The sequence below is a fragment of the Lotus japonicus genome, chromosome 1 (genome assembly GCF_012489685.1).
Source record: "Lotus japonicus ecotype B-129 chromosome 1, LjGifu_v1.2".
Lineage (NCBI taxonomy): Eukaryota > Viridiplantae > Streptophyta > Magnoliopsida > Fabales > Fabaceae > Lotus > Lotus japonicus.
Window position 1 is genome coordinate 3296288 of NC_080041.1, and position 21666 is coordinate 3317953.

The 21666-nt window shown below is 34.0% G+C and overlaps 2 protein-coding genes and 1 non-coding gene across 4 annotated transcripts; 2 read left to right on the forward strand and 1 right to left on the reverse strand.

Moving 5' to 3' along the window:
- The first annotated feature begins 1111 nt into the window (after positions 1-1111).
- LOC130733097 (DNA mismatch repair protein MSH5) lies at positions 1112-13201 on the forward strand. 2 transcript variants are annotated; one of them, XM_057585169.1, is made up of 34 exons: positions 1112-1458; positions 2116-2147; positions 2306-2400; positions 2672-2752; positions 2826-2898; positions 3482-3545; positions 3797-3951; positions 4073-4174; positions 4251-4278; positions 4358-4389; positions 4483-4540; positions 4696-4782; positions 4941-4997; positions 6074-6175; positions 6252-6296; positions 6437-6514; positions 6789-6839; positions 6917-6998; positions 7822-7895; positions 7976-8075; positions 8582-8678; positions 8757-8846; positions 8932-8996; positions 9106-9164; positions 9373-9449; positions 9578-9664; positions 9906-9967; positions 10070-10131; positions 11459-11512; positions 11602-11687; positions 12054-12085; positions 12166-12189; positions 12453-12568; positions 12866-13201. In XM_057585169.1, the coding sequence occupies exons 1-34, from the start codon at positions 1420-1422 to the stop codon at positions 12956-12958; spliced, it is 2439 nt and encodes an 812-aa protein (XP_057441152.1). In that variant the 5' UTR covers positions 1112-1419; the 3' UTR covers positions 12959-13201. The 2 variants fall into 2 exon arrangements, with proteins under 2 accessions (XP_057441152.1, XP_057441153.1); XM_057585170.1 differs by lacking the exon at positions 8757-8846 and having other exon boundaries at positions 1113-1458.
- A 2-nt stretch (positions 13202-13203) lies between these two features.
- Positions 13204-16261, reverse strand: LOC130733098 (GDSL esterase/lipase At5g55050). The gene is made up of 5 exons (XM_057585171.1): positions 15970-16261; positions 14945-15090; positions 14111-14344; positions 13737-13983; positions 13204-13645 (listed from the first exon to the last, which is right to left on the reverse strand). Exons 1-5 carry the CDS (start codon positions 16205-16207, stop codon positions 13425-13427), a joined length of 1086 nt encoding a protein of 361 aa, XP_057441154.1. The 5' UTR covers positions 16208-16261; the 3' UTR covers positions 13204-13424.
- TRNAF-GAA (transfer RNA phenylalanine (anticodon GAA)) lies at positions 14384-14456 on the forward strand. The gene has a single exon. It is a non-coding gene; the product is annotated as a tRNA-Phe (tRNA).
- Positions 16262-21666: the final 5405 nt, after the last annotated feature.

The window sequence follows — 21666 nt, forward strand, 5'->3', positions numbered from 1 at the left end:
GGCAGGGGCGTTCGCATCATGGTGGGGTGTTTGTGACTTTTGGTGATGGTGAGGGAGATGGAGAGGGAGGTAGATAGAGCGTGTCGGGATGAGGGAGGAGGAAAATGACTTGTGCGCCTAGGTGTAAAAATTTAGCCAATAAAAGTTAAAATGCCACATACAATGCTTATATGGATTTCCGTCTCATTTAGACTGAAGAATTAACGACAAAGACAACAATAAAAATAATTTTTAAAGTATTTAAAATGAAAAATAATTATAAGGACCAAATTTGAAAAATTAAGTATGTTATAAAACCAATAACTTATTTAAGGGTTTTTTTCTTCTTCTTATTCTCTCACTATTTTCCACTACCCTCACAAGTGTTAGGCCATTTTGAGGTGAAAGAGGATATTTTTCCATTTTTTCACAAGTGAAGCTTGTAGTTTTTAATCTTTTACACCTTTGTCCTTACATTCAAAATATAGAGAAAGACACATTTCTTTTCAAAATAATTTCCTCCAAATTTCCTCTTCTCAAAACTCCCCTGAACCGTTTTTTTTTTATTTTTAATTCCAATCATTAAAACTAGGAAGAAGTAAGGATAGATGTCAATGACATCAGAAAGAACCAGAAAATAAAAGATTAGGAGTACTCTCATCAATTCAAATTGAATTGGCAAAAGATGAAGCATTCTAAACTAAAAAATTCGCAACACAATTTCGTGTCTCACAAATAAATGATAAAACAAAGCTATCAATACTAGAAATCAAATTACTAACCATGTGATGATCTCCTCCATGTCTCATTCAAGTCCAAATAGTCAATCTCAACGCTCACTCTCTCAAACCATTTTAAGTGAGTAAGTGTGTTTTGGGAGAAATTTATTTATTTTTTGAGTAAAAAAGTACATGTACAAACAATGTAATTCTTTTTTATATTATCAACGGATCGGTGTGCATATTTGGTTTTCAATTAAAGTATTGGATCTGTCTCCGTAGGATAGCTCAAGTTGTAGGAGGTGAGAGACATATGAATCCAACTGAAAGTCACATACGTCCTGAGTTGCTTTCACATAAAAGGTGCTTCTTCATCTCCAATGCAAAGTTTGTTTATGTCTACTTTTCTATTCATTGTATTAATGATGCCAAACCCTTTCAATATTTGTGAAGAGAAATAATCATACACTTAATCTTTTCATTTCAATAAGAAGACCCAAGCCGGCAAATCCCACCAGGGGAAACGAAAACGACGCCGTATAACAGGATGCATTTTCGCGCGATGAATTTTTTTCCTACATCTTTCAATCCCTATATAAACGAGAACCTCCATTTGCGCGCTCAAATTCTCATTCATTCCTCACTCACTCGCATTTGAATTTCAGTTCACGCTCACTCGCTCGCTCGTTTGCTCGGAATCACAGAAACGAGATCGCCGAAAATGGATGAGGACATGGACGATATCGATGCTGCTCCACAGGTCCATCTCTCACGCATTTCGCTTCTAAATTTTCGTCTCTTACTTGCTGTTTGGCTACCTAGAAACCGCGTAGAAAATCAAAGAAAATTCCACAATCTGCACTATTTTTCATTCCTGCTACTTCCAATTGCTTTTTCTTAACTATAAGACAATGGATCAACGAGGTTACAACTTCAATGGCGCAATTGGTTAATAGAAACTGGGGAAAACGAAACATTCATTTGTAGATTACGCTCTGTGTTGGTTTAACTTGATTAACTGAAGTTGAATCTCAGATCGAACGTGTTAACTCATTTTGATTATGCTTAATCGTGATATTTATGGCTCTGAAAAACTAACGGTCTGGTATTGGATCCTTTGATAACTTTTAAGTTGATTCTTAATTAATTAAGGTAGATTTTTCCTAAACTAGATTTGAAGCTAAGTGTATGATAACAATTTAGAGGATTACTCCATGTTTAAAGGAGTAATTTAGGTTCTATATCAAGAAAGGTTTGAAATAAGTTGGTATGTAATTAAATTACATTGATGTTAAATATTTAATTAGCCTAGATGGAAAATGCTTTCATTTTTTGTTTGTTAAATCATATTCATATGTCATTTATTTAGGGATTATCGATAAATAAGTCCTTGATTGGAAATTTGGACTTTGTGCAGGTTTACATGGCTTGCATCCAAAACGGTCATAGGTAAGATTCTTTTCATAGCTCAAATATTTGTTTCAGTGTTTCCTGATATTGCAGGCCAATCTTGCATGGAAATATGAGTCCTAGGACCTGGGAATATTTCTTTCTGATTTTGAATTGTGCATTTTCTGTTTGCTGAGTTCTTTCACTGTTCTTTACAGAATAGGAGTTTCTTACTATGATTCCGGCCTCCGCCAACTTTATGTGCTTGAGGTTTGGGATGATGGTGATAAAGGTTTTCCAGTTATTGATTTGGGTATGGTTTCTTTTGTTATCATTTGATGAATTAGAGTTCAGTTTTAGTTTCTATGTTCCATCTTGGTGCAATGTTCCATGATAATTGAAACTTTAAACTAACTACTAAGAGCATTGACGTGCCCTTTTTTACCCTTGTTCTGTTATTACAGTTCATATACCCCTACTGACTTCAACTTGAAAACCCCTACTGTGACTTCAACTTGAATACTTTTCTTATCAGTTATAAATTGTAGTTTATAAGGGTCTTTTGGCTTCAATAACTGGTGCAGTGAAATATCAAGCAAACCCTTTGGTCATTTACACAAGCACTAAATGTGAAGAATCCTTCTTGGCTGCTCTGGAACAAAGTGGTATAGTGCACATCATGTGGTTGAGTTATGAAAGACTAGCTGTGGGACCCTTTTACCTACTGAAGTTTTGCAGATGAAGCAGCTGAGGCTCCTACAGTAAAGCTCATGAAAAGTTCAATATTCAGTTATGAGCAAGCATGGCATAGGTATTGAAACTGCTAAGATCTTAAAAGATAAATTTTTAGTTGAGTGTTTGCAGTGTAGTTATCAATGGCATATTGAATTAGTGAATTTTGGTACACATTGCGTTGTGTAGATCTTTCAGATTCTTAATATTTTGGATATTGAAATTTGTTTAATTGTTGTAAGCTATGAATGACAAAAACTTATCATGCTCGAAGACACACCCACACAATGAAACGGTGACGTAGGAACCTACCTTCCGTTTGAAATTAGGGTATTAGGGTCAATTTTCCAGCATATAGTTCTCGTCATTGCCTCTCTTTCTCAAACTAGAAAATTTTCTCTTTCTCTATTTTTCAGCTTCAGCCAGGTGAAGCTAAAGTCTTAATAAATTTGATCTTTTTTTAAGTTGTTTTAATCAACATGCATAATTTTCGTTGTGATTTCAAAGGAGGCTATTATGATAAATGATATCTTTCATTTGGTGAATTGTCAACTCTTCTCGATCCAAAGGAAAAACAAAAAGGTGCTTTGCAATTTTAGCATTCTACATGATTTGACATGATTTTAACAAAAAGGTGCTTCTCGTTCCTCGTGAATTTACAGATTAATTTACCTTCGGGTGGCGGGGATGGATGATGGATTAAATGTCAAGGAGAGGATTTATTTTGTGAGTCTGAAGCTACCTACTATTCTGATTTATCATTTTTGTCTCAGAATACCATGATAATGGATTGTCCAAGTACTTCGCTTATTAATGCGTACTTAGATTAGAGATGAAAATATTGGTTCTTCAAATATTTATTTCTTGTATTCAGTTTTGTGTGGGAACATCTTTCCTATCCTTTCAATCATTAGTGCAATACTCTAACAGCTTTACATGTCTCCCCCCCCCCCCTTACCTCCCTGTTGCAACTGCAGTTAAGTTCCATGATGAACATGGAAAGTGAAGTACAAGTTCGTGCTAGCGGTGGCCTTCTTGCAATTTTAGAGAATGAAAGGATTGTAGATACTCTTGAGCAAAAAGAATCTGGCAATACATCAATCACAATAGATTCTGTAGCAGAGATTTCACTGTATCCTTTCATTATTTAACTCGGTCCTGAAAGGCAACCCTTCTTGTACTTTTCAACTTTGTGCTGCTTGAAAGGAGATAATGCTGGGTAACAATTGTCCTTCTTTAAAATGGAGATGCAGAAATAACTTCCTCAAACTTGATGCAGCAGCTCATGAAGCATTACAAATATTCCAAATAGACAAGCACCCAAGCCACATGGGAATTGGGAGAGCAAAAGAAGGGTAATTGCTGCCTTACTCAAAGATATTATAATTTGAAATTTGTGTAAATATCCTAGATAATATGTCTTATTTGCAGGTTTTCTTTGTTTGGAATGATGAATAAGGTTTGTTGGAGTTGTTTAAATTCAGTTTAGCAAGTGCAGTTTCTTGCAACACATGAATGATTGTTTGTCCTGTATGCAGTGTGTGACTCCAATGGGTAGACGCCTTTTGAGGTAACACGTACTAAAACTTGTGAGATCAATAATGTACTTACCACTCAAAATTGAGAGCAAATGGTAATGTTTTTCTCATTTTCCCCATTTCAGGAACTGGTTCTTGAGACCTATACTTGATCTTGAAGTTCTAAACTACCGCTTAAATTCTGTATCCATTTATAGTCAAGTATATAATTACTATGCTTTACTAATATTCACGATCGTAATTCAGGTCGGATGAAATATCTACTTATTGTCCTTTGTAGGTGGAATATTGAACTAGCTATTTAGTATAAAGTAAGAGTTTTCTTTAATGGGAAATAGATATCTTTCTTTCTCTGCTCAGAAGAACTGGTTGTTTCATTACGTGAAACCCTGAAATCTGTAAAGGACATTCCCCACTTGCTGAAGGTATGAATATTGTCTCCCCCTCCCCCCCCCCCCAAAAGTCTTTAATAAATTTTGTTTTCTTTTTTGTTCTTCTACTTGTCTGGCTACAAGTCCCTTCCATTCATGAAAGCTTGTATTCGTAGTATACTAATACTTCTAAAACATTTCAATCATTAAAGAAATTTGACTCTCCAAGCTCCATATGCACCAGTACTGATTGGACAGCTCTTCTGAAGGTGAATTTATCTTTTATGCCTTATTGCTTTCTAATATTGTCTTGTTCCCTTGTGTTGTTTAAATCTATGTACTATGTTGCTTCTACCTTGTAAAAATAAATCTATAATGTTTTATTCTTTGATTTTATTATTAGAATTTGGGAGGCCTAACTCAACCCAAAAGCTAGCTCAACAGTTGAGGGTCGCTCTACCCTTATAAAGGCTATATATGCCATATCTCTAGCCAATGTGGGATTCTAACATTTATATTTACATGAACCCTAGTGTCCTTGAGGAAAAATTAAAAAACATAGAATTCTTAACACTTAGTTCGTATGTTATTAGTTGCCTGAAATCAAAGGTTCATAGAAATTCCCCTCCCTCAAATGGTTCCTATTTTCTATTTGTCTTTGCTTGTAAGCAATGACAAAGGAAGAAATCCTGCAGTTGGACAACTGACATGGTACAAAATTGTCGCAAACATGAGAAATATTGAGCTCAAGCTGTTATGTTACTGAGAGGTGGGGGGAAATTTTGAACCGGTTAAATGATAGGTGAATGTATAAAGTTAATAGTATCTTTAACTTATTTTTTTTGATAGGCAAATGTTAGTTGTTAGTAAATTAGTTCTCCTCAGGATTCGAACCCTGGACCCTTCACCCTTTACCCTCCCAAACCCTTATGTCCCTATCTTTAACTGTCTGGCTTGTATTTGTATTTCCACTTCAAGAATAGCCTCTTTAATTTGTGATATAAACACAATCATATCAACATGAGAATTATTTGAATGTCATTGTTTATAAAAAAATGGATAAGATTTTTGTTTTCTTTTTCATAGCTCTCCTGGATTATCCATTATTGGTGTTGTTTTCTTTTTCATATTTCCATATTGGGCACTTTTTAATTAATGAATCCATTTGACACATAAACAGTGTAATATTGAGAGGATACCTTTACTTGTAGAATGAACATAACAATTTAATATATTTTCTTGTGCAATTCAAAAACTGATTACCATCTGGAAATTTGCGGGAAATATGACGTTTTGTTTTGGGCTCTAGAACTGTTTTTTTAATCATTTTTTGTTTACCTTTTAGAGTATTTGTGCTCTCTTGCATATAAACAAGATATTTGAAGTTGGAATTTCTGAAGCTCTTCAAGAAGAATTGAAGTACTTGAACTTGGATATTATTGAGAAGGTACATATCCGTTATAATCAAGTGGACTGGTTAGGTTCTAGTTTGAATGATTTTTTCATGCACAACAATACTGCAGGCAAGTTCCTACATAACAACAGAGCTTGCTTATGTCTATGAGCTGGTAAGTTTTATTTGCCTCTCTCCTACTGATTACCAGAAAGAAAAGCAAAAAATGACTTGTGTATTATGATGCTTCTTTAACTAGTTTGGGTGAGCCATTGCGGTTTTTCCTTCATTTGGTACTGACATTGTATTTTGCAGGTGATTGGTGTTATTGATGTAAATAGAACTAAAGAGAAGGGATATGCTACAGTGGTGAAAGAAGGTTTCTGTGATGAGGTTAAGCCCAAGTTCGTCATTCTTTTCTTCACCTTAGCATGTCTATATAACTAATTTAGGTAATATGCGTATGTAGTTCAAGTTGAAAAATCATGTATTATTCAAATTGTTTTTTCACGTATTTGCATAGTTGGATGTGATTTTTGTCAAATGAATTAATCCATAGATGTTAATGTTTAATCAATGCACAACATTTTATTCCTTCATGAGGTAAGCTTTGTTTTCACTGTGATTAACATATAGTTTTTGGTCTGGATAAATTATTGGTATGTAGTTGGATGAGCTAAGGCAAATATATGAGGAAATGCCAGAATTCCTGGAAGAGGTAGCTTTTGGTGCAAATTTTAATTGAGTAAAACACACACATACACATTGTCATTCATCATGATACATTTTTTGCAGGTTTCATCTTTGGAACTTGCACAACTCCCTGTTCTACACAAGGACAAGCCTGTTCCGTGTATTGTTTATATACAGCAAATAGGTAGTTCTGACTCTGAATTATATATATATATATATATATATATTATATTATATATATCCAGAAAATGTGGTATATTTGCTAATAGGAAGCTTTTATTTTTGAATCAACTATTTCGTACAAGGTTATTGCTATGTCAACATACTTTCGTTGCCCTAATATTTGTTGAAATATCGTACCAAGTACCAACTACTACTAACACGTCTGAGCTGAAGGTAAATAGAGTTTTAGACTGAGGTCCTTGGCCCAAATCACCACCAGTGTCATCATGTTACTCTTGTGTTTAAATCCCACCACAGCCTGCCATTTGTTTTTTTCCCTCTATCTGGAGAGACCCCAATCCCCCTATTTCCTGTCCCAAGCTGTAGACCTCATACTATAAGCAAGAAAATAAGAAAATGAGCAGAGTATCCAAGAGTAAATAAGCTTTAATGATTTAGGTGAACAATGAACTCAGTTGAGTGTCTGGATTCTTTAGTTAACCGGTCACTGTATCTGGATTAAAAATAAAAATCAGAGAGTTTAATAGTTTATTTGCTGTCATATAAGCTTGTGTAGAAGTCTAATAGCTTTTATTGTACAATTTACTCTTACACCTAATTTACTGTAGTGTTTCATCTGTGTCTTCTTTTCATGCAAAATTAAATCTTTTCTGTGCTCGAGCTCTTCCTCCTTGAGTCTTCGAAATTTAGTGTAGACTTGTCAAGGATGACGAGATGTCATCTTATTAGTCCAATGTTGATTGTTCTCAAACATATAGGTGTGACATCCATATACTTGAACATTTAATTACTGCATATTAATTTTTGTTTACACTTCACTGTAGGATATTTGATGTGCTTCTTTGAAGAAAAACTTGAAGAAACTACTCTGAAGGAGCTTGTAGATTGGGAATACACAGTATGTTGGTCTTTGCACTTTGGCTAAGTAATTTAGTAATTAAATATATTCTATTTTGATGATAATCATTCCCAATATAGTTTTGTGATGCAGATGGAGAGACAAAAAGATATTTTTATCGTACACCGAAGACACGAGAATTGGACAGTCTTCTAGGCGATATCTATCATAAAATTCTAGGTAAAGCATATATTTGATATTTCCCTGGTGGGTGTGTTCACTATATTCAGAAAATTGGATAACAAGATACAATACAACCAATTTAAAATTGCTAGGTGAGACCTTAGGCCGGGGATGATAATCAAGTAAAGACCTCTCCGTATGGTGACTTCAGGACTCAAACACCTAACGTTGTTGATAAAGTTTGTTGGAGGCCATTTAAAAGGAAAAATAAGATATTATAGTAATCGATTGAAGTGGTTAGAATTCTATTAATGTCATAATTTATGATACATATGCATGTACTAAATCATTGAGTTTTTAATCAATGGTTATAACCCTAAATAAAACTAGATTATAAGTAGACCATGCATTATTGACACAAGACATTATAGCTCAAAAAATATGAAATTCCTTGACATGCAGTTAAGAGCTTGGAGACATTACCTAGAATGTTGAGCGCCTTCAGAGTTTTAATACTGGTTTCTACTCTCTGGTGCTAATATTTTTGAATCCTCTTATTTAAGATATGGAGAGGGCAATCACCAGAGACTTGTTTTCACGTGTACTATTATTCTCAACCCATTTGATAAAGGTGGCAACTTTTGCAGCTGAACTGGATTGGTAAGATAAAGTTTCTTATTATTTTAACAGTTGCTTGCCCAGACATGTTCATGGTTGATATATATTTTTTTTCCACAGCTTTTTGTCAATGACATTGGTTGCCAGGCAGAACAATTATGTCAGGCCTTTGTTGACTGAAGAAAACTTTCTAGAAATTAAAAATGGAAGGTTCAAACCATCTAGTTGATATAGAATCTCTTGAAAATGAAGAACTATTGAAAGGATTAATGATACGAATTGGTTTTGTTTGTAGGCATGTTTTGCAGGAAATGACTGTAGACACATTTATTCCTAATGACACCAAGATGTTGCATGATGGTAAAACAGATTTAAATAAAATATGTATAGCTGATCTAAGTTATATTCTAGAAATCCAATTTGATCATATTATATTGTTTAATTCCTGTTCAATTGCTCTTTACTTCAGGAAGAATTAATATTATCACTGGTCCAAATTTTTCTGGGAAGAGCATCTATATAAAACAGGTCATTTATTTGTTCTTTATCTTTCTCGGATATGTATTCTTGTGAGTGACTGTGTTAAAGACCAAAGATAAAATTCTCGGTTTCCATAGAACAGTTCTGTGGATACTTGTTTCTTGACATACAGTCTAATGTGTAGCTACTAAATGATGTTCGATTCTTAATCCTTGGTGCTCTATGTTCACAAAGTAATGATTTAATTTTTTTGCAGGTGGCTTTAATTGTTTTCCTCTCCCACATTGGTTGTTTTGTTCCTGCTGATGCTGCAACCGTGGGTCTTACTGATAGGTGTACTTTCTTATGACCATGTATTTTGTGAGACTGGTATTTGTTTGTTAATCTTACCATTTCTTAACATTATCAGTCCTTTTCCTTTGAATTTTTGGGGGGGGGGGGGGGGGGGGGCGTTATTACAGAATATTTTGCGCAACAGGAAGCAGACTTATGACTGCAGAACAATCAACATTTATGATTGATCTACATCAAGTTGGGATGATGCTTAGGTATGCCGAGAGAAATTCTGATCAGGATAGCTCTAATACATTGAACTAAGACTGGTCATGGGCTAAATGACTAAATCTGTATGATCACATAGTATTTGTACTATAATGTCGTTTTATAGTTGCAGATGTTTTTCTGAACGCTTTTATCTGAACAAATAAATAAATGAGTGATTCCAAGAGAATACAGTCCACTAAAATAACACATACGCGTACATATATTTGATGTGAAGAAAACCTGCAGGCATGCCACTTCACGATCTCTGTGTCTGGTGGATGAATTTGGCAAGGGTACTCTTACAGAAGGTCAGTTTCTGCGATGATTACGAAGTGTCTAAATTATAAATATTTAAAATATGTGTGTGGGTTTTACAAAGACTCAGCATCTATATTTTGATCACCTTTCAGATGGCACTGGTCTGCTTGCTGGGACCATAAATCACTTTGTCACGTATGATGAACCCCCAAAGGTTTAAGACTTTATCCCCTAAAATATGTGCATTTTATCTGTTTACTTTTCCTTCAAATTTGAAAATCGATGTAATTTTTTATTATGATATTCTTTTGGTGATGGGCCATGTTCAGGCATTTTATCATTACTTGTTCATGGGCTACGTTTTCCTCTTTACTGGAAGCCAATTTTCAATTAGATTTTCTATCTTAATACATAGATTCAGCCTCTAAATCATTCAAATTTCGTAGATGATATGGTTTTTTACATATTCATAGGTTTTTCTTCGTTGCGTATCTTTCATTTTCTTTCACATTTATATGCTTTTATCAAATTTGTACTTCAGGGATTAATTTTGTCCATCAAACTTTGAATCCACTCTAATATAATAAATTTAGAGATGATTTCAATATGGGATCCCGTAGGCTGATCCATTGCTCTACCGTCTACATTTAACTGCCTATGGTAGTTACAAGTAGAAAATAATTAGTGGCCGAGCTCCTTAGTGACGGTTATGATTAGGAAAATGGCATGTCAAGATATAACTTAAGGAACCTCCTGCTAGTTGACATCATTCTTGATTGCTTCTGCAATAGCTCTTTATATGTATATAAATTTGTAAAATATGAGATTTTCATATATTGTGATTGTGGCTTACAAATCCTTCTCTTCCTCTTTATGTATTTCTCTATTTCACTTCTCATATTCTGTTTTTCTCTATCTCTTATATTTTATATCATCGTAAAAAATTTCTCGTAGTTTGTTTCAACTGTAGAACATATTAACCGTACATTTCTACTTTGCTAAGTTAATTGGTATAATTTGTTAATTTTTTCAGCTGAGATTTGTTAATATACATGTTGACTGTAGTTCCATAAATGATTGCATTATGCTTTTAGTTTCTTCATGGCATTTTCACACCTTTGTGCTGTCAGTTGCCCTTTGTTTATTAAACTATATACTTACAAGTTACAACTGTATCCAATCCCTATGTAGGTCTATTTTTGTTATTTCTATAAGTAACTGGTGAAGGTTTATTCCTTATGATTGTAAAAGTATGAACCAATCAATGTTCAGTAATCGTGAGACTAGAAGTTAAAAGTTCGTCCCTTTATCTATGTTGAAAGTAAACTAGTAACTTCAAGAAGTTTTGGTATATTCGTAAGCACCAGTTTTGAGGAAGTAGTTATTGAAGACAATTCCCCTGGAAACCTTATGTAAAGGAAATTTCAATTGGAATGCATAATTACAAGACTGGTGAAATGAATATATGCAGTTATTATTTTGAAAACCAATAAGAACATTTACATGAGAGATAATTATCATTGGTTATATGAACTTTGCAGGTTTTTGTGTGCACTCATCTCATGGATTTATTGCATGGGCATTCCTTGACTAAGGTTATCCACTTATGCTTGTGCATCATAGTGGATTTGAAGTTTTGAACTCAATGGAGTGATCATGAACATAATTTCTTTGGATATTTCAGTCTGAGCAGATTATGTTTTACACAATGAGTATACTGAGACCTGACGAAAGTTCCACCCAAATTGAAGACATCGTATTCTTATATAGGTAACTTTTATTGGTTCTGCCATGCTCGATGCGGTCTATGAATTTGATAGCAATTCTGTTGTACTTGATCAGGCAATTTTTCGAACACATTTACAAACCTAATAAATGAAACCTTTTCGTCGAAGACTTTGGAAGTGGAAAACTGAACGGGGAATACCAAAATTTGTATATTCTAAAATGCATTTGTTTCAATTTGCTCGTCCTGATATACAATAATCTTCCAAGAATGATAGTATTTGGTTTATTCAATGATAATGATTCCTTATACTTTGTTCTGAGTATTGAAATTAGTATGCATTAGAAGTGGTTATGCATTTCTGCTATCTGAGGAGAGATTTCAGCTTTGTTATTATCATATTCCTGCAGACTTGTCCCAGGGCATGCGCATCATAGCTATGGTATGCTTTTGCTTTATTAGTCTATTGTATCAATTGAAATATTGATGAAATTGACATGCGTTGTTTTTGGAATCTTGCAGGGCTGCACTGTGCACTGCTTGCAGGTAATTTACAAGATCACTGTTTCAAAATGACATTACCTGATCAAAATATAAAGCATCTCTCTCTCCCTCCCTCTCTCTCATTGATGCCTGGATGCTTGTGTTCGTTACAATATTAGATTGATAACAATTTTCGGGGATGTGTAATACTAATAAGCGTAGTCGGTACAGTCCTAATTTTTTTTCTTCATAATGTGATGACTAATGTTTGATCTGCTTTTTCCACTCTATTTTTTCTGATAGAACAAGCTGTATCGTTCATGCAGGAGTGCCAGACGAAATTATAAAAAGAGCAGCAGTTGTGCTCGATGCTGTTTCAAATAACAATTGTGTTGAGCGGTTATGCAACGAGCACGTCTCAGCTCAAGATGATCAATACAAGGTGTGATTTTGATTTCTAGATTGAAGTTGCAGATGAGTTCCGCTATTTAGTACTGTTTGTTCATACATGAAGTTAAAAATGTGATCAGATCCTGGTTAGTGGTAACAATACATAGGAAAATCCTAAAGTTAAATGATGGGACCATTTCAGCATTTCATGAGAAACCAATCACCTCTTATTATTTTGTGCCTTGCACCTTCGTGCTATTCAGCAATTCTGATCACATCAATTTTTTTATATTTTGGATTACGTATATTTTCTTAGACATGTTTATTTTTATTTATGAATTGAATGCAGGATGCCCTGGAGAAATTGTTGGAATTGGACATTGATAGAGGCGACTTAAACCATTTTTTCGAGGACATATTTTCTCAAGTTCCCAGTGCATAATGACCTGAAGTCTTCTTTTGGTACTTTCCTAATGCGTAGATGTGATCCTTGTGGAAACTTTTCTTTCTTTCTTTTGTTCCCTCTTTGTTTGGCTGATTTTGTTTAGTTTGGATTCATATTAGATCTTGAGGCAATTGAACTTTCATCTTCTTATTAATGTAAGTCAGCGGTCAGCACCACCTGATCTTCCATGTATGTCTATGATTTATGATTCAAATAATGGTTGAATAAGTGGCCAGTTAAACTCGTAAAACACTTGCATGAATGCATTTTGTCATGGGAACACCTTCATCCCCTTTATACCTTTAATTTCAGTATACCATACTCTGTAATGAAAATAATACATCTGGCTAACCGGAGGTCACTTCTCTAGTACTTGGTTGACAAATCTAGTTCAACTGTTTTAGTTTCTATTGTTCACATTTTGCGTTTGATGATGAGTTCCACAGAAAATGTCATATGAACTTCATGCTGCTACGAGCTGTCTCATATTGATAGGGGATGTGTAACTTGAAGAACCATCGAAAATTCTCTCAACAAAACTACGTGAAGCTGCCTCAGTAGGATGGAATTGATCCCAGAATATGTGGTCTTGTCTATTAGGACAAAGTTTTGACACCGGCACACAAGGAGCCTTAGCATTCAGCTCCCCTAGTCCACAACATGCTTCTTTCACGTCTGCAAATCCTGAAATTATATATAAAAACTACTCATTTTAGAATCCAATTTCTTAAACACGAAGAGTTAAATCTTGTTGGAGAATAAACGACAGTAATACCATAGGAAGCCGGATTCTGAATGAGGTCGTTGATGACAGTGTAGGTGTCAAAGTAAGAGTAGATTATGCCTCCGTTCTCCGATTGCCATTCCTTTAACATGGATTGAAGGCCTTGGTTATATTTTACTGACCAGTAATTGACTTCTGTAACACACTCTGTGTTGTTCTTGACCCTAAATGTAGGGCAGCATCCAAGTGCCCCAACTCCAGTAATCTCAAATTTACGTGCTCCATAATCATATAATCGCTGCCACAAACAATTAAAAGGAAAAAGTAAAATAAATTAAATTAAATAGCATAAGAGTAGACCCTGAATAATGTAAGTAGTAACAACCTAGTAGTAACTTGTTGGCATGAATCATGTAGTGTGTTACCTGTAGCTGCACTTTGAGTGAGAAAGCCATGGAATCCACATACTGCTGTGGGGTGTTTTTCTTGCGAAGATCCGATGAGCCAGAGTATCCAAAGATGTCGTTGCTGCCAATCACCACCGCGAAGATTGACCTTGAGAGATGCTTCTGCAGAGCAGGTGTTCCCACTTCTCGTGTCATTTGCTCATGCACAAGTGTGTAGTAATCCACTTGTTTTGTTAACGGTATTGATTGTCTCTGAGAATATAATGTAGCAAGTTGTAAGAATATCAACAAGCGGGGATAGCTCAGTTGGGAGAGCGTCAGACTGAAGATCTGAAGGTCGCGTGTTCGATCCACGCTCACCGCATAACCTTTTTATTTTTTCTCATTTCCTGTGGGCCATCTTTTTTTTTAACAGAAGTGGGCCACTGTTACTCCATGTACTTTGTATTTATTTTTGTCACTACTATCCCTATTAAGGGGCCCACATCCTCCGAAGATGGACCCAAACTACCCATCACTTTCCCTGGGGCCCTACTTGTGGTCCTTTTTGGGGAGAATTTTTCAATCGTTTGGTAATTAAATGTTTTTTTTTTCCTTTTCTATTTTAGTTTAAAAAAAGACTTGTAAAATGTAGATTTTTTTTGGTAGAATGTAGATAACTATGCATATATGGCTATGTTTTATCATTTTAGTTAAAGGAACATGTACTTTTGGAATTTGGAGGATTATAAAATTTTCCCTATCTTGATCTGATTCCCAGAACCCTATTTGGGCTCTATTTTGCACAAAAAAGTATAGAAAAAGGCAAAAACAATGAAAAAGAAACACACACACACGCACTTCGTGACTTACATAGTGTTCATCTGTGCCATCAAATATTCCAGCACCTGCAGAGGCAAAGCTAACACCATCCATGAAGGATGATGTGTTGCTGTTTTTGTTGGCCTTTGATACTAGGGACAGATAAGGTGGCGAAGTTGGCAGGCCCAATTTCTCAGCTGCAAGCCACACATTCATTTAAGAACCAAATATATGTGGCATAGACACACACTATACATTAACAATTCGGGTTCCAGCAATCAGAGATGCCCTAAATTTATGCATTCAAGGGATCTAAACTATTTGATTAAGATCGATCGGATTGATGTTTCATCAAGAGTAACCGCATATATAAATTTAAAATTTGAATTGACCGATTTTAATTGAATGACTCAGATTGCATGACTATCTGAATGAAATCTCTCACTCCATATATCCAAATAAAATAGCAACACGATAATGATATAAACGTTTGGACCTCTATGCATGTATGTGCATTGTATGATAAATTAATCATTATTCTGGTGTTTTGGCATTAACCATGTGGATTACTTTATAAAAGTTTTTTTTTTATAATAAGTAACTTTATAATGCTTTATGGAGTTTGTGCACCAAACCATCTACCACGGACTCCCTTGCAAGTTTTATTTTTGTGCTTTTCAGGTGACAGTTTACTTGTTACCCTTTTCATGTTTTTCAGGGAGGACAGTTCATCAACATACCTGTTTCTTAGGAGAATAATTGCACAAAAGCAAATCTAGCTTCACTGTAGCACCCAAAAATATTTGTGTTTATGACAATAATCACTTATCATACAATTGCTATTCATAAGTTTATTTAAAAATCTTATCAAACTAACTTATAAGTTGGTATCAGGCTTATTCATAGGTATAACTTAATCTAAATCACTTATGAAAATATGTTCAAAATAACTTATTTGAGAATCTCAACATGATTGTATTTCCAGTATCATATGACATATATATGCAATCAAATCAACACATGATTGTATGAACATTTGAAAAGCCAATAGTGATTCAGTAATTTGAATGACTTACCAATAAAATCCGCAGCATTTTTGCCGTTGCTAAATCTCCCAGTTGGTTTCTGGTTAGGGAAATCAACACCATAGTGACGATGATTCGCCTTGGCAATAGAAAGAGTCAAGTAATTGTTGTTGCCTACATCTACAAGTGAGTCTCCAAACACATAAACAGCTGGAACCATTTGAGCCTCTGAGGAAACAGAGCTGAAGATGACAACAGAGATAACAAAGACATACAAACACCCCAACATGGTGATGGTATGTGTCTGCGTTGTTTTTGGGTGTGTGGAGTTAAACAAGTGTGGGATTAATTGATATTTAAAGATGTTCCGGAACTTGATGGACGGCACATGTTTGCGTGTGAAAAGAAGAAACTTGATCAACGGCTGGTGAAAGATAGTGAAGCAAAGAGCACTCTCCAGATTCTCCACCCACTTAGATTTATATTTTAGTGTATTTGTCATGATTTTTCTTAAGACAAAGTGTCCTTTCCTCCTTGATCTATTGCTACATTCAAGTATTTTAAAAAATTTAGATTATAGGATCAAAATCAGTCGACATATATTTTTCACAAAAATCATACAATAAAGATAAGATCTGATAACTAAGATTCTTTGATTACATGAATTTAGAAAATTGCTGGCGGTAAGTAATCCAAATTCCCTTTAGTCAATACTACTTATTATAAATGGTAAAACTTTTTTTACAAAAAATTGACGCAAAGTGTTTGTCAAGAAGTGAAATTTGCTTTGGATCAAGATGCTAAATTTTAACAATCCAACTAGGCTACTCTAACTCTTATATTAAAATTTATCATTTGGATCAAGATATAAACACAAAGATTTCAATACTACTATAATTTTATGCAGTCATACATCTTATATCCAATTGGTTGGCCAAAAGAGAACCTGCTAATGAACCCTGAAAGCAATCAATACATAATTATATCTTATCAATATATATTAGAAAAGAAGAACTCCCATCAGACTGATTTAGTGACGTGTCGTTCTCACGTTAATTCTTAGTGACGTGTCATTCTCATAAAAAAAATCCACGTGTCTTTCTCACATTAATTCTCATAAAAAATACATTTTTAAATTTTAGATTTGATTAGAATTTAGGTTGTTTATTTCTTGATTTTATCTTAATTTATTTTTGATTTATGTTTAGAGTATTAATTAATTTTAAGGGTTAATCGTCTACTTGACCCCTGTCTTTGTCTCGCCGTCTGAAATTAGTCCCTCCCCGAAAAATTTACAAATCTGGGTCCTCTCGTTTGCATTAAGTATGGAGCAGGTCCTCGCCGGAGCTCGGAGCTCCGGCGAGTGATGATTTGGCTTGCTGACTGGATAAATGAGGCTCATGTGTCAAGGAAAAAAAATAAAATAAAAATAAAAAAATAAATATAAATCAGTTTTAATCAATTAAAATTTCATAATTAACCCTAACAACTAACTAATCCCAATCAATGTCCAAATACTAATCTCTATTAACAAATCTAACCTGATCTGACTAAAAAATCAATTTCCCCCCAAATAAAATAAAAAAACCTAAATCAATTTGGGATTTCTCCCAGAAAACCCATATCCCAGAAAATCAGAAACCCAGAACCATGCTCTTCCTCCATCCCTATTTCTTCCTCCCTTTCCCACCCCCAATTTTTCGTTCTCTTTCTCAAAGCTCAAGATTGCCTCATCCACACATGCTCTTCTTTCACTGTTTTTCCTTCTATCTCCAACCTCCCTCACCCTTCATCTTCTTCTTTTCGTCAATTGCTTCTTCTTTCCGTCAATTGCTTCTTCTTTCCGTTAATTGATTCTCAGATCTGCTAGTCGTCATCCACCGCCGAGTTCTGTTGCTGCATAATTTGGAGGAGGTGGAAGCTCTTGGGGTGGCAGCGCTGGTTGTCTTGGGTGCGCATGATGGCAGACATGAGGGATTTCTTTGAGGGTGAGGTTGCGGGGGGTGGGAGTGGGATTGAGGTTGCAGGAAGGTAGGTGTTGGGGTTGAGGTTGCATGTGGATGGGGGTGAGGTCGCAGGTTGGGGAGGGGCTGGGGTGTTGATGTCGCTGGGTTTAGGGTTGGTGTTTGTGTAGGTGGGGTTAGAGTTAAGGGTGGCGGTGGGGAGTGGGTGGGTATGGTGGCGGTGGGGTTGAGGTTAATGGTGGCGGTGACGTGTGGTGGAGCAGGGGAATACAGAGAGGTTCTTTGAGGAGAAGCAGATAGAGAAGAAGAAGAAAGACAGTGGTGTTTGGTGGAAAGTTCTGAAAAATTGCATCACCGAAGGTGGACTGGGTTGTGGAGGGGCGATTGTTTATGTCTTTCCAAACCTCTTCCAGATTCAACAACCCCATTGTTTCTTCCAAAATCTGAAAACAACCCATTATTCACAACACAATTTAATTTGGAAGAAACCACCGAATCAAAGTGAAGGTTTTTTTTTTGGGTCTTGGGTTTGGTTTCACATTTTTTATTCCCTTCATTGTTGCCTTTCAGTTTTTGGTTCATTTGGGGTGTTTTCATCTTCTGGGTTTGGTGCATAAATGCTTTCTGCAATTCTCCTTCCATTGCAGATTCTTGTTCAGTGAGAGTGAGAGAGAGACATTTTGCCAGAAAGAAAAAAGGGAGAAGGAGAGATCCACAGAGAAGGTGTGTGGAGGAAGAAAGGAAGAGACAGAGGTTGAGGGATGAAGATAATGGGGTGGAGAAGATGAAGATGATGAACTGAGATGTGGATTTGGGTTTTTTTGAGTTTAACTTCAGCAACGTGTTTTTCTTTTGGATTTTAGTTTTTAATTTAATTTAATTTTTATTAATTAAATTAGGGTTAGTTTTGTTAATTGATTTTACTTTTTTAATTAAATTTAAATTTCTGACTTGTTATTTAATTTTTTTATTTTTTTATTTTTTTAATCCACGTCAGCATACTTAACCCAGTCAACAAGCCAAATCATCACTTGCCGGAGCTCCGGGCTCCGGCGAGGACCTGCTCCAGACTTATTGCAAACGAGAGGACCCAGATTTGCAAATTTTCCGGGGAGGGACTAATTTCAGACGGCGAGACAAAGACAGGGGTCAAGTAGACGATTAACCCTAATTTTAATGATGAACATGATTTTGTATCAAAATAAACTTCTCATCTCTTTAATTATAGTAATTTAAAATAAAATCTTTTTTTTAGATATAGATAATAGATAAACATGATTTTGTATCAAAATAAACTTCTCATCTCTTTAATTATAGTAATTTAAGATAAAATCTTTTTTTTAGATATAGATAATAGATGAACATGATTTTCTATCAAAATAAACTTCTCATCTCTTTAATTATAGTAATTTAAGATAAAATCTTTTAAATTGACCATGAGTTTTTAATTTTTTTTATTATGATGCTATAAATTGTGTACATATAATTTAATTATAGTAATTTAAGACAAATATTTTATAGATTGACCACGATATCAATTTTTTTTTATAAGAGTGTTATAAATTGTGTCAAGAACAAAAGTGTGCAATACACAGTGTGAGGAAGAAAAGAAACAGATCATACCAAAAGAAGGAGAAGAGATTTAGGTGTTTATCTTCTATTGAGTAAATTTTTTCAACAGATGACCCTTTATCACCCTATTTAATTTCTTATCCTATTTAATACATGATTGTATATATTTTTTTCTCTCATAACATGAAGAACAAATTCTCTTCGTTGCTCATCTTTTCCCTTTAACATGCAATGACCAAAGGTTTGTTCCTTATATACCTTCATCTTGACAATTGACATTTCTTTTCTTCTTTTTTCTAATGCACAATGTTGTATATCTTTTTTTTCATCAATCTTCTTCAAAAATGTCTTTGGTTCAAAGGTTTGTTATTTCTAATCTTATACCACATGCAACGGTACAGTTATAGTTGTTTTGTTTTATTCACTGTCAGTGTTTTTTACTTTTTTTTTCTTTTGCAATTATGTAATATGACTATTTAAATTCTTTTTATTGTATATCCAGATTCACTTTTTTTTTGGAAGAAACAACACAAGAATTTTAATTTCCATCAATTAAAATTAGTTTTTGCAGAAAACAAGGATGAATACCGTAGGATAAGAAAATTGTAACCAATGATAGGTATTCGTTTTTTGGGTGTTTTAAACCAAACGCCCAACAACTTGAAGAAAAAAATGGTACATGAATGACCTCAATCATGCATGATTATTCAAATTGAAAAATAGTTTACTTTAATTAAATGTCTAATTCATAATTTTATATTCTCCCATTTATATTTTTAAAGTTTAAGTAAGATATAGGAGCAATATTTTTCCTACAAATAATTTGAATGATTAAAAATGATAAATATCTCTTACCAAAAAATTGATCACATTTAATAGGTAATTGGAAAATAACCTAAAGTTTTAATAGAACCTGAAACACAAGGAATGAAACAATGAAAGATTTTACAACATTTTATTAGTTTTATATTATATGTTTTATTTATTAATTTTTTTCTTGCAAAAATTAAATTTGTTTATATAAACACAATTACTAATAATTGTTAAAATTGTACTTCTACGTTGCACTTCATAATTCTCACGTTGTAATTAAGATAACCCGTTTTTCCATTGTTCTGCAACCTTTCTCAAGTCTCAATAGTATGTACTATATAGGTACAATTTTGTTGGGCCTATGACACTTGCTTTCATGGTCTAACCCATTACACGATCCTGGGCGATGGCGAAGGGTGGTGATGGCGGTGAGTGGTGGTGATTATGGGAGTGGAGTTGGTGGTGGTGGCGATGTCAGTAATGACGGTGGTGGCAGTAGGGTGGTGGTAGTTGTGACAAGTAGTTTATACGACATAATCTTATTCATCTTAATATATAAGAGTAGAATGATGTATTGTACCAAACTAACCCTTATTATCACCATTTTAAATGTTAATATCTTATGTACAATCTTCATCCAAAAGATTTTTGTAATTAACATTAGCATCTTAGCTTTTTAAATAATGTGTGTTTATGTTTGCGCTTATGGGACGTAACAAGATAGGGACCCCATGGTCACTATACAATATATATATATATATATATATATATATATATATATATATATATATATATCAGCTCTAATTAGTAGTTATTTTGGACATGTGCCTTTCAAATCCATACTAATGTGCTGAAAAGTAATTTGAGATTTAAAATCTGAAAATATTAAAAAAGTCTAGAACATGGCCGCCTTTTATTTCGTCAATAGAACATAACTATCAATTTCTACCGGGCTTTACCTATTTATATTCATCATCTCTTGATTAATCTTGCGGTGATATTCTGGGTGATAAAATTATTTATGAAAGTGTTCATAATGTAGTCAATTCAGAACTAAAAAAAATGACCGTAAAAAAAAAAACTATAAAAAATATTGTCATCAATTATGATTATGATTTAACTTATTTTGACTATCATATATATTAAGAATGATTAACTAAAAAAATTCATACTAGGAATTATTCTCATCATCTTTAATTAAATAACATACCAAATTTACTTTATTGGATTTGGAAAAATATTAATTATATATATATATATAATTATGTGACTGAAAATTTCGAAGTAAATAAACATAAAATTTTGTTCGTTTTTATTATGATTATCTTATCTTTATAAAAATGTAAAATATATAAAGCACTAAATGAGAATTCAAATTTCAAAATTATTTTAATTATGA

Coding starts and splice junctions, on each gene's coding strand:
- LOC130733097 (XM_057585169.1), top strand. CDS start 1,420: ATGGATGAGGACATGGACGATATCGATGCTGCTCCACAG. Junction 9,665..9,905: donor CAAGTTGGGATGATGCTTAG/GTATGCCGAGAG, acceptor GAAAACCTGCAG/GCATGCCACTTCACGATCTC. Junction 10,132..11,458: donor CGTATGATGAACCCCCAAAG/GTTTAAGACTTT, acceptor TGAACTTTGCAG/GTTTTTGTGTGCACTCATCT.
- LOC130733098 (XM_057585171.1), bottom strand. CDS start 16,207: ATGTTGGGGTGTTTGTATGTCTTTGTTATCTCTGTTGTCATCTTCAGC. Junction 13,984..14,110: donor CACTCAAAGTGCAGCTACAG/GTAACACACTAC, acceptor TGTTTGTGGCAG/CGATTATATGATTATGGAGC. Junction 13,646..13,736: donor TCAGAATCCGGCTTCCTATG/GTATTACTGTCG, acceptor ATATAATTTCAG/GATTTGCAGACGTGAAAGAA.